Raw genomic sequence first — 12,860 nt, forward strand, 5'->3', positions numbered from 1 at the left:
GTAAGATAAAATCAAAGACAATGACACATAGACACATCATAGTTGTAGTTACTGGACAACAGCCACAAGGAGAAAATCTTTATAATGAGAAGAAAAAACTGGTATATCACCTATAGGAGAAGCACAGCAAGGTTAAGAGCTGACTTCTCGTTAGAATCAATGGAGACCAGGTGGGGTTACAAATTCAAAGTGCTACTACAAAATACTCTCAAGCAAGAATTCTATACTCAGCAAAACTATTCTTCATAAGTAAAGGCAACAGAAAGCCATTCTCAAATTTTAAAGAGAGAGAGAGAGAGAGAGAGAGAGAGAAATCAGTGATAGAAGAGCTGCTCTGCCAGAAATAATAAGGCAAGAAATGATAATAATCAGGAAATTCTCAGGTTGAAAAGATGACACAAAACAGTAACTCATATCTACATAAGTATAATAAAGAACATTGGCACTAGCAATAGCAAAGTATAAAACAATAAATATCTTGTCTTTTCTTCTCTAAAATTAGTTTTAAAAAACTTGCAAAAGACAGTAATTTATCCTTTTTTTTTTTTTCTTTTTTGGCCAAGCGGCTTGCGGGATCTTAGTTCGCCAACTGGCAGTGAAAAAGCCTGCATCCTACCCACTGGGCCATCAAGGAATTCCCACAAAAGACAATAATTTAAATTTAAATTTAAATTTCAAGAAAGGGTGGTATAAACTCATCTCTCCCTGTTCCTCCAAGCTGATCAAAATTATAAAAAAGTATAAACCCTGAAATAATATAACAAAAAAATCATAGGAAGTCTCTAAAAGGTGGAAGTAAGAAGGTACCCGTACAGGTATGCTAGGAATGGAAGAGCAACATAGCTTCTCAGCAATTCCCAACACCCCATCCAGTGGCAAAAAAGTAGTCCAGGCAGAAATGGAATGAGAAACCCATTAACACTGTGATGCCTAGATAGTAACCTCTGCACCACAGCATGGAACTTCTCATTAACGAGCTTGAGACAACAGGTGGCCTGGACCAGGAAACAGCCATTTGGTCCTATTGGCAGTATCAGCAGGGAAGAGTGAAACTCTCTGACAAAATATCTCCACTCCCACAGGCTTGATGTCTCCTGTACCTACCTAGAAACACTAGGCAGAATGACTCTGGGAAGTAACTCCCACGCGCACAAACAGTACAAGAGTCCCACTGGCACTGGGTGGACCAGGGAGACACTTTCCACCTGCACAGGCCCACCATCTACAATAGTCCACTCAGAGGCAAAAGGAGGAGATGGGGGAAGGTCCTGCCACTCCTGCAGGCAGGACAGGCAAGTATCACTGGGACCCGCAGAAACAGCGACTGAACCAAGAAGACCAAAATAGCCCTTTGAAGGCTCTGAGAACTTTTGTCATTGAATTCAACCCATATAACTTGGTCAGGACTTAGGTGCTACAACTAAGGAGTCTGAATGAACACAATAAAAGATTTAAGTAGAATGAAGAACTGTGTAACGTAATAGTCAAAATTTCCAGAAAGCAACTGAAAACAATTTGCCATACCAAGAACCAAAATCACAACTTGAGGGAGAAACGTCAGTCAATACATGTCAACACCAAAGTACATCACTTGTTAGAATTATCTGACAAAGATTTTAAAGTAGTCTTTGTAAAATGATGACAACAAATAATTAAAAATTATCCTTCATGGGAGTGGAGTCAGCAAAATGGAGAACTAGAAAACACCAAGCCTTCATTTTTCTCTGGAAACGTCAAAAGACAACCAGAAACTGGCTGAAACTGGTTCCTCATTGGAACCTCCAGAAAACCTCAGGAAAACATTCAAAGGTCTACAAATGTCCAATCAAGAAAAAAACATCTTGAAAATGACAGGAAATTTTGTGGTGTTTTCACTCCCCTATGCCCTATTCCCTTCCCCAGTGTGGCATGGTTTAATCTGGAGGAAATGGTAGTCCATTTCCCAATTCCCTCCCTTATACCAGGTGGAGCAGAGAAGACCTTATCTGCAATGTTCTGACCTGTCTGGAAGGTGCCTGAATGGCTGTTTTCTGTGTCACCTGGTTATTTTATCAAATGCTGAATTTTCAACAAAAATCACAATGTGTCTTAGTCAGTTTGAGCTGCCCTAACAAAAACACCATAGACTGGGTGCTCAAACAACAAACATTTATTTCTCACAGTTATGGAGGCCAGAAAGTTTAAAGATTAGGTTTCCAGCATACCCTGTGTCTGATGAGAACATGCTCCCTGGTTCAGAGATGGCCATCTTGCCATCTTCCTGCTCTGTCCTCACATGGTAGAAGAGGTGAGGGAGCTCTCTGGCCTCTCTTTTATAAGGGCACTAATCCCATTCATGAGGGCTCCACCTTCGTGACCTAAGCCACTCCCAAAGGCTCCACTTCCCAGTACCATCACTGTGCAGTAGTATAAATTTTAGAGGAACAGAATCATTCAGTCTATGTTACAAGGCAAACAAAGAAAAAAAGCATGGCCCAAATGAAGGAAATAAATTGGCACAAACCATTCCTGAGGACATAGAGACATACTAGACAAAGTCTTTAAAACAACTGTCTAAAATAGGCTCAAAGAGCTAAAGGAAAACAAAAAGAATGAAGGTAAGTCAGGAAAATGATATATGAATAAAATGAAAATATCAACAAAGATATAGAAATTATAAAAAGAAACCAAACAAACTCTGGCATTGAAAAATGCAATAACTGACCTGAAAATTGAGTAGAAGGATTCAACAGTAGATTTAAAGGGTCAGAAGAAAGAAGCAGTAAACTTGAGAAGAGGGTAACTGAAATTATTGAGTCTGAGAACTAGAAAGAGAAAAAAGGAGGGGCTTGTGGGATACCATTATGCAGAACAATATATGACTTAAGGGAATCCCAGAAGAAGAAGAGAGATTATTTAAAGATATAATGGCCAAAAGCTTGCCAAATCTGAATAACCACATGAACACACAAATCCTTAAGCTTAAATTCTAAGAAGGATAAAGCCAAAGAGACCCACACCAAGACAAATTATAATCAAACTGTCAAAAGCTAAACAGAATATTAATATTGAAGGCGGCAAGAGAAAAGTAACTAACCACATAAAAGGGGTGATAATAAGATTACTAGCCAATTTCTTAGCAAAAACTTTAGAGGACAGAAGACTAGGGGATGATATATTTAAAGTGCTGAATGCAAAATGCAACAGGCACTTTGGAAGACAGTCTGGCAGTTTCTCACAAAAAAATCAAACAAAAAAACCTACTGTTACCATATGATGCAGCAATCATGCTGCTTGATATTTACCCAAAGGAGTTAAAATATGTCAATACAAAAACCTGTGAATGGATGTTAATAGCAGCTTGATTCATCTGCCAAAATTGGAAGCAACCAAGATGTCCTTTAGTAGATGAATGGATAAATAAACTGTGGTACATACAGACAATGCAATATTACTCAGTACTAAAAAGAAATTAGCTCTCAAGCCATGATAAGGCATGTAGTAAAGTTAAATGCATGTTACCAAGGTAAAGAAGCCAATCTGTAACAACTACATACTGTACATTTCAACTGTATGATCTTCTGAAAAAGGCAAAATTATGGAGACAGTAAAAGATCAAAGGTTATTAGACATTATGGGTATGGGAATGATGAATAAAAATTACTAAGAAACTATTTTATAGGTAACATGTTTTAATATGTTAATTATATGAAATTAAAAATAAACTAATAGAGATTTGATTTCCAATTTACTACTGATACTAGTAATTTAAATTCATTAAGGCAGAGATAAAGCAAAAATTATCATTTATTGTCCTGTGTTAAAAATTTATTCCAACACTTTTTATAACCTCCCATTGCTAATATAAATTAACATAAGACAAATAAGTGAAAGTATACTTACTAAATTTTTTTCAACTACAACGTGCATTTCTATATACTGAGAGAAGTCTGCAAGTGGCTGAAAAAAAATCACAAACTTTAGATAAAAATTGAAGAATCATTTAATTATTTTAAGTAATATACTACTTCACAAATTCAACATTGAAAATTCAGTTTTCTATATGAAAATAGAAATCATTTTCAGAATATTGCCTTTGTCATGTCTTTCGCACCTGATCAATCACTTAATTTACTCAGAAAATAACTTTCCTCTACCTTCCATCCTCCATATCCTCACTGGTACTGGGCAACTCATATGATTCTTTTCCCTGAGGAAATTCTTCCCTTGACTTGCCATTATGTGTATATTTATGTTCGTTTAATGATTCCATTATACATTATTATGCTGTATGATTTTATCTATGGCCTTGAAAGAGTAGGGGCACATCTCTGTGTTTAGAGGGGTGGGATTTCATCTGAAGGATAAAGCTAATCCTTGTATAAATCACCACAGAAAAAAGTGAGCAACAGAGAAACAAAATGACTGGGTTTCTTAAACTGCACCATAGATATTTCAGGATGTGGAATCTGGTTATGATGTCATTTAATTAGACCACAGTGGTTAAATTAGGCACAAATGTGAGGCCTGATGGGCTTATGGTCTGTGTGACTTACACTCTGCCAACAAGTTATAATTGTTGTAACTACGTTTAATAAAATATTACTTATGTTCATCATTATTTCTACATGAAGTTAACCTAGGAGGAATGTACTAGGGAAAATTTGGAAGACAGTCTTTGTGGGCACTTTAAGACTGTAGTGCAGTTAACTCAAAATAGTTTGTTACTACAATAGCATACCACGTATAAGCACTGGACAAATATATAGAAGCAGAAAAGGAGGATCAAATTTCAAAAATTGAGAAAACTTTTATTATGTGTATTTTAATGCCTGAATTTTTTTCTTTTTACACTGGTATTTAATCCTTTGAAAGTTCAAAACTATCACATTTTAGTTAAACCATTTTCCTTAATATAAAGAGGAGCAATAGAGAAAAACAAATCCAGGATTTAGCAGAGAAAAGTGAAGATTATAGTAATTTAAAGGAAAAAAAGTCAATAGGTCAGTAAGACAAATTTAGGGGTGAATGATCATTCATTTTTTCCCTCCATTTAAAAATTCTCTTTTAAAACCTTGGAGACTTGAGGGTTTTTTTTTTTGTTTTTTGTTTTTTGTTTTTAATGCAAATGAAATCCCCTTATGGTCTAATTGGTTTATTTTCATTTCCATCCAAAAGGAAGCACCGAATGCTTCATGATAGTTTTGCTTATAGGATTCCAAAGTTTCATTGAAGTGCCTAAACAAGGAAATGAACTTTATTCGAGGAGAAAAATAAACATTTATATTAATTGAAACTAACAAAATATTAATGGTTTGAGGGATTCAAAGCTATTTCTTTGTTTTAAGCAACATAAGTGTTAGTTGACTTACATTTCCTGAAGTAATCCTTGTTTATTTTCATCTTTGAGATAGGGATTGATGATATTTAGTTGATTATAATTTATTCATTTATTTACTGGACAATAAGCTTTCATGGGGAAAAGATATAGTCCGTTTTAGCAAAATAATTAAAAATTTAAGACAAAGATGCATAAAAGAATGCCAAGAAATCTGTATATTGGGAAGGTGGGCAGGTGTTAAGATTTCAGAAGACCTCAAAAGCTATTTTATTTAGTAAATGAAAGTAGCCAATAAAGAAAACGAATTTCTTGGAAATGTACTATATAAAGTTGACATCAATTGCATGAAAGTTTGCTTTGGTCAAATAAACACTAAAGAATTGGAGCTAGGGAAGAAGATTGGAGAACACTACTAAATGATCCAATTGCAATATAGTTGGATTAAAAAGTTAAAGTTAAAAGATACCAAAGCCCACTGGTAAGAATATTCAGGAAGTGAGAGGGACATGAAGATGATGATAGATGACAGACGATATAGACAGATAAATAGATAAGTAGGTAGATAGTTAATGTGTGTGTTTGTGTATTTTGTTTAACTTGGGCAGTCATTATGTCCAATGTAAGAACAATAACTCAGAAAAAATTGGAATAAGAGTGGGAGATCTATAAATCACAGTAGATAAAGCCATGAAAAAATATACAAGACAATATACAAGACAAACAAAAACCTGAGACATAACACAAGAAATATCATTATCTAGAACATGAGTGTATAAGGAATAGTCAGAGAAAGTGAGATAGAAAGTGAAGCAGGAGAATTTTATCAGAGAGTAAAGTGAGTTGAAAATTCCAGAAAGTTTTTATATTATTTCACCATTAACATTATACTTAATAGTGGTGGACTTTCTTCTTAAAATTGGTCCAAGACAATTTTTTTTCTTCCTTTTCATAATTGAAAAGGAAGAACATAATCTTTATTTATTTTTATTTTTATTTTTTTGCGGTACATGGGCCTTTCACTGTTGTGGCCTCTCCCATTGCGGAGCACAGGCTCTGGACACGCAGGCCCAGCGGCCATGGCTCACGGGCCCAGCCACTCCGCAGCATGTGGGATCTTCCCGGACCGGGGCACGAACCTGTATCCCCTGCATCGGCAGGCGGACTCTCAACCACTGCGCCACCAGGGAAGCCCCATAATCTTTATTTAAGATGACATCATCTTATACTTAGAAAACTACAAAAAGTACAATAAAAAACTAATACCCAATTTAAACAAGTTTGCAGAATATGAAATCAGTATACAAAAGTCAATCATTTCCAAACATGAATAATGAGAAATCCAAATTTGAAATAAAATTTTAAATATGAAATAGCATATAAATGACAAAATTTGTAGAAATAAATTTAACATAAGAAGTTTGGCTGACAACTTGTAGACAACTATACAAAAGATTGTGGTAAAAAATTAAAGAAGACCTAAAAACAAAAAGTTACTCAATGTTCATGGATAGGACGAGTTAATATTGTTAAGTGGCAATATTTCCAAGATTAATCTACAGAATCAACAGAATCCCAGCTTGCTTTTTCAGGGAATTGAAAACAAGTGAATTTTAAAATTTATTTGGAGATTGACAGTATCAAGAATAGCCAAAACAATCTTGAAAAAGAACATTACTGAAGGATGTACACTTACTAATTCCAAAACTTATTTCAAAGGCATAGTGGTAAAAAGTGTGGCTCTGGCATAAGAATAGACATAAGATCAATGGAGTATTATTGCAAGTGCAGAAATAATCCCTAACATCTATGGTCAACTGATGTTTGAAAAAAAGGGCCATGAAGATTCAGTGGAACAAACATGAGTATTTTCAACAAATGGTGTTGGGAAAACTAGATATGCATATGAAAAATGATGAACTTAGAGCCCTCCTTCACTCCATACAAAAATTAAATTAAATTGGATCATATATTGAAATGTAAGAGATTAAAGAATAAAACTTTTGGAGGAAATATGAAATAAATTTTGTACACCTGGTGTGATGGTTAATTTTTTCTGTGAACTTGCCTGGGCCAGAATGCCCAGATTTTTGTTCAAAAATTACTCTGGATGTCTCTGTGAAAATGATTTTGGATAAGATAAACATTTAAATTGGTGGACTTTTAGTGGAGTAGATTACCCTTCATAATATGTGTGGAGCTCATCTGATTAGTTGAAGGCCTTATTAGAACAAAGACTACCTTTTAAGCAAGAAAGAATCCTTCCAGCTGACTGCCTTTAGACTTGAATACAACTCTTCCCTTGTCTCCAGCCTGCCAGTCTACAGTCTACTCTAAATCCTCATTCTCCCTCTCTGTGTGTGTGTGTGTTTACATCAAATATATATGTGTGTGTATACACACACACACACACATATACATATATTCTGTTGGTTCTGTTTCCTTGGAGAGGTGTCTTTCTTGAAAAATACCCTTAGCCACTGTTGGTGCAGAGCTGAGATTGTTGAAAACCAAACCCAGAATCTCATTTTGTGAGTGGATGAACTACAACACAAATTGAATTTCCACCCTCACAGGGTGTCTACTGGAGGAAATAAGATCCTAAAAATTGGAATGGGGGTATATGGGAAACTCTGATGAAGCTGGGGTCACTAAACCCCTAAATTCTATTTTTTATAATTATTTATTTATTTGTTTGTTTGTTTGTTTGTTTAGGCTGTGTTGGTTCTTCATTGCTGTGAGCGGGCTTTCTCTAGTTGTGGCCAGTGGGGGCTACTCTTTGTTGTTGTGCACAGGCTTCTCATTGTGGTGGCTTCTCCTGTTGCAGAGCACAGGCTCTAGGCATGCGGGCTTCAGTAGCTGTGGCACACGGGTTCAGTAGTTGTGGCTCGTGAGCTCTAGAGTGCAGGCTCAGTAGTTGTGGCATATGGGCTTAGTTGCTTCATGGCATGTGGGATCTTCCCAGACCAGGGATTGAAACCATGTCCCCTGCATTGGCAGGCGGATTCCTAACTACGGTGTCACCAGGGAAGTCCCTAAACTTCTAAATTCTGATGAGTCTTCTTTGCCAGTAGAAGCAGTCTCTCCATCCCTGGATAAGGATATAAGGAAAATGTAATGGCCTACCCTGAGGCAGTTGCCTTAAAAGACACTAGTGATTCTTCTCAGCATCCTAGAAAAGTATCTTCATTTTATGTGAATTTATGTGAATGTCACTTATGTTTATTATATCAAAACTTTGATATAATGGATATGGAGAAAGGAGAGCATCTGCAGACAACAAAGGTCTGGATCACAGGGAAAAATGCCACTAACAGCAGAAAATGCCATCTTGGTGTTCTGGAAAACTGAATGACTAGTTTTAAGACTTACAATATGTTATGAAGTTTCTGGTATCACTCGCTCTCTCTTTCTCTCTCTCATATACATATGTTAATGTAAATAAGTTTTTATCAGAAAAAATACATTTTTTATATTGCTGCATAGTAATAACTATATAGCTTATTCAATTGATCACTTACCTCTATAATTTGTATTTTATAGTGCTTTTCTCTTGACTCACTATCCTTCTCAGCATATAAAGAAGCACTTGTATTCCTATGTTTTATTTGATAAATCACATGTTCAAAACCAACTGAAGGCTCCAAGGGCTCAATTCCATAACTTACATTTTCAAATTGTAGTAAGCCCCTAAAAATTCCAAAAACTAAGTGAATAAATAAAATAGTTCATTTTTCACAAAGTCAATAAAATGACACAATCAGTTTTTTTTTATAGTATGCAGGTTATTTTCATTCTTAGCCATATGTGGTGAAGTAAGAAAAAGTTACCGAGTATCCACAAATTTACTGAGTGGAACAGAGTAGTAATGCTATTGGTATTTACCAAGCTATTAGTACTCTGTGGTCTCCACATACACTAAAAAATCTTAATTTAGGAGAAGAGTAGGAGACAGTACAGAAGTCTCCATGCTGTGCTTTTCCAATGACAATTTCCCACTATAAGCCATGCCTCACTTTATAACTTAGCAAAGATCATGGAAACTAAAAGCTGGTTCTTTGAGAAGATAAATAAAATTGATAAACCTTTAGCCAGCCTCATGAAGAAAAAAAAAGGGAGAGGACTCAAATTAATACAACTAGAAAGAAAAAGGAGAAGTTGAAACTGACACCATAGAAATACAAAGGATCATAAGAGACTACTACAAGCAATTATATGCCAATAAAATGAACAGCCTAGAAGAAATGGACAAATTCTTAGAAAGATACAACCCTCCAAGACTGAACCAGGAAGAAATAGAAAATATAAACAGACCACTCACAAGTACTGAAATTGAAACAGTGATTTTAAAACTTCCAACAAACAAAAGTCCAGGGCCAGATGGCTTCACAGGCGAATTCTATCAAACACTTAGAGAAGAGCTAACACATGTCCTTCTCAAACCATTCCAAAAAATGGCAGAGAAAGTAACACTCAGAAACTCATTCTATGAGGCCACCATCACCCTGATACCAAAACCAGACAAAGGTATCTCACACACACACACACACACACACACACACACACACACACATTACAGGTCAATATCACTGATGAACATAGATGCCAAAATCCTCAACAAAATACTAGCTAACCAAATCCAACAACACATTAAAAGAATCATACACCATGATCAAGTGGGATTTATCCCAATGATGCAAGGATTCTGCAACATACGTAAACCAATCAGTGTGATACACCACATTAACAAACTGAAGAATAAAAACAATATGATCATCTCAATAGATGCAGAAAAGGCTTTTGACAAAATTCAACACCCATATATGATAAAAACTTTCCAGAAAGTGGGCATAGAGGGAACCTACCTCAACATAATGAAGGCCATATATGACAAACCCACAGGAAACATCATTCTCAACAGTGAAAAACTGAAAGCATTTCCTCTAAGATCAGGAACAAGACAAGGATGTCCACTCTCTCCACTTTCATTCAACATAGTTTGGAAGTCCTAGCCATGGCAATCAGAGAAGAAAAAGAAATACAAATTGGAAAAGAAGTTAAACTGTCTGCAGATGACATGATACTATACATAGAAAATCCTAAAGATGCCACCAGAAAACTACTAGGGCTCATCAATGAATTTGGTAAAGTCACAGGATACAAAATTAATGTGCAGAAATCTGTTGCATTCCTATACACTACTAATGAAAGCTCAGAAAGAGAAATTGAGGAAACAATGCCATTTACCATCACATCAATAAGAATAAAGTACCTAGCAATTAACCTACCTAAGGAGGCAAAAGACCTGTATTCAGAAAACTGTAAGATACTGATGAAAGAAATCAAAGATGACACAAACAGATAGAGAGATATAACATGTTCTTAGATTGGAACAATCAATATTGTGAAAATGACTATACTACCCAAAGCAATCTACAGATTCAATGCAATCTCTATCAAACAACCAATGGCATTTTTCACAGAACTAGAACAAAAAATTTCATAATTTATATGAAAACACAAAAGACCCCGAATAGCCAAAGCAATCTTGAGAAAGAAAAATGGACTAGAGGAATCAGGTTCCCTGATTTCAGACAATACTACAAAGCTACAGTAATCAAGACAGTATGGTACTGGCACAATAACACAAATATAGATCAATGGAACAGGCTAGAAAGTCCAGATATAAACCTATGCACCTATGGTCACCTAATCTATGACAAAGGAGGCAAGAATATAAAATGGAGAAAAGACAGTCTCTTCAATAAGTGGTGCTGGGAAAACTGGACCGCTACATGTAAAAGAATGAAATTAGAACACTCCCTAACACCACACACAAAAATAAACTCAAAATGGATTAAAGACCTAAATGTAAGACTGGATACTATAAAACTCTTAGAGGAAAACATAGGCAGAACACTCTCTGACATAAACCGAAGCAAGATCTTTTTCTGATCTACCTCCTAGAGTAATGAAAATAATAACAAAAATAAACAAATGAGACCTAATTAAACTCAAAGGCTTTTACACAGCAAAGGAAACCATCAACAAAACAAAAAGACCGTCCACAAAATGGTAGAAAATATTTGCAAATGAAACGACCGACAAGGGATTAATCTCCAAAATATGCAAACAGCTCATACAGCTCAATATCAAAAAATGAAACAACCCAATCAAAAAATGGGTGGAAGATCTAAATACACATTCCTCCAAAGAAGACATACAGATGGCCAAGAGGCACATGAAAAGATGCTTCACATCACCAATTATTAGAGAAATGCAGATCAAAACTACAATATCACTTCACACGGGTCAGAATGGCCATCATCAAAAAATCTACAAGCAATAAATACTGGAGAGGCTGTGGAGAAAAGGGAACCTTCCTGCACTGTTGGTGGGAATGTAAATTGGTGCTGCCACTATGGAGAACAGTATGGAGGTTCCTTAAAAAACTAAAAATAGAGCTACTATATGATCCAGCAATCCTACTCCTGGGTATATATCTGCAAAAAAGCATAATTCGAAAAGATACATGTACCCCAAATTTCACTGCAGCACTTTTTACAATAGTCAGGACATGGAAGCAACCTAAATGTCCATCAACAGAGAAATGGATAAAGAAGATGTGGTACATATATACAATGGTACATTACTCAGCCATAAATACAGAATGAAATAATGCCATTTTTAGCAAAATCTATGGACCTAAAGATTATCATACTGAGTGAAGTGAGTGAAGTAAGTCAGAGAAAGATAAAAATCATATGATATCACTTATATGTAGAATATTTAAAAAAAGGTACAAATGAACCTATTTACAAAACATAAATAGAGTCACAGATGTAGAAAACAAACTTATGGTTACCAAGCGGGGAAGGTGGGGTGGGATGAATTGGGAGATTGGGATTGACATACACACACTACTATATATAAAGTAGATAACTAATAAGAACCTACCATATAGCACAGGGAACTCTATTCAATACTCTGTAATGACCTATATATGAGAATAGAATCTAAAAAAGAGTGGGTATATGTATATATATAACTGATTCACTTTGCTGTACAGCAGAAACTAACAAAACATTGTAAATCAACTATACTCCAATAAAATTAATTTAAAAATAAAGCTTCTGATTATAATTTTTCAAATTTGAAAATTATTTCTTAAAAATTCAATTTTTTGTAACCATAAAATTATGTATAACAACCTGAGTCCAGTACATGTGCTAATGATCACCATAGAATGTGGATAACCTTCAATATACCCTTGGTAGTAGCATAAGTTCTGAAAAATAAACACATATATTTCCATTAGAATAATTCATGTTAAATGCACTATTCTCAAATACTTAAAACACACACACACACACACACACACACACACACACACATACATATGTATGTGTCAAGCACTAATTGTTTCCAAAATGGATTTATAACATCATTAGATGAACATTTGGGTCAGTTTTCCAAAACTGTCCCTACATGTCCCAAAGAATAAGTACACTTCCATGATTTTTTCTGTTATAAATGAAACATG

The 12,860-nt window shown here is 35.2% G+C and overlaps 1 protein-coding gene across 1 annotated transcript in view; it reads right to left on the reverse strand.

The window, feature by feature from the left end:
* The window catches only part of LOC132481281 (disintegrin and metalloproteinase domain-containing protein 2-like), a 91,514-nt gene that overhangs the window by 60,040 nt on the left and 18,614 nt on the right, over nucleotides 1-12,860 (reverse strand). Inside the window, exons 5-7 of the mRNA XM_060086031.1 lie at nucleotides 12,529-12,605; nucleotides 8,839-9,007; nucleotides 3,883-3,939 (exon numbers count right to left, since the gene is read on the reverse strand). Of these exons, the coding sequence (XP_059942014.1) occupies nucleotides 3,883-3,939; nucleotides 8,839-9,007; nucleotides 12,529-12,605 (303 nt within the window). The remainder of the gene's footprint in view (nucleotides 1-3,882; nucleotides 3,940-8,838; nucleotides 9,008-12,528; nucleotides 12,606-12,860) is intronic.

The sequence above is a fragment of the Mesoplodon densirostris genome, chromosome 20, assembly GCF_025265405.1.
Source record: "Mesoplodon densirostris isolate mMesDen1 chromosome 20, mMesDen1 primary haplotype, whole genome shotgun sequence".
Taxonomy (NCBI): domain Eukaryota; kingdom Metazoa; phylum Chordata; class Mammalia; order Artiodactyla; family Ziphiidae; genus Mesoplodon; species Mesoplodon densirostris.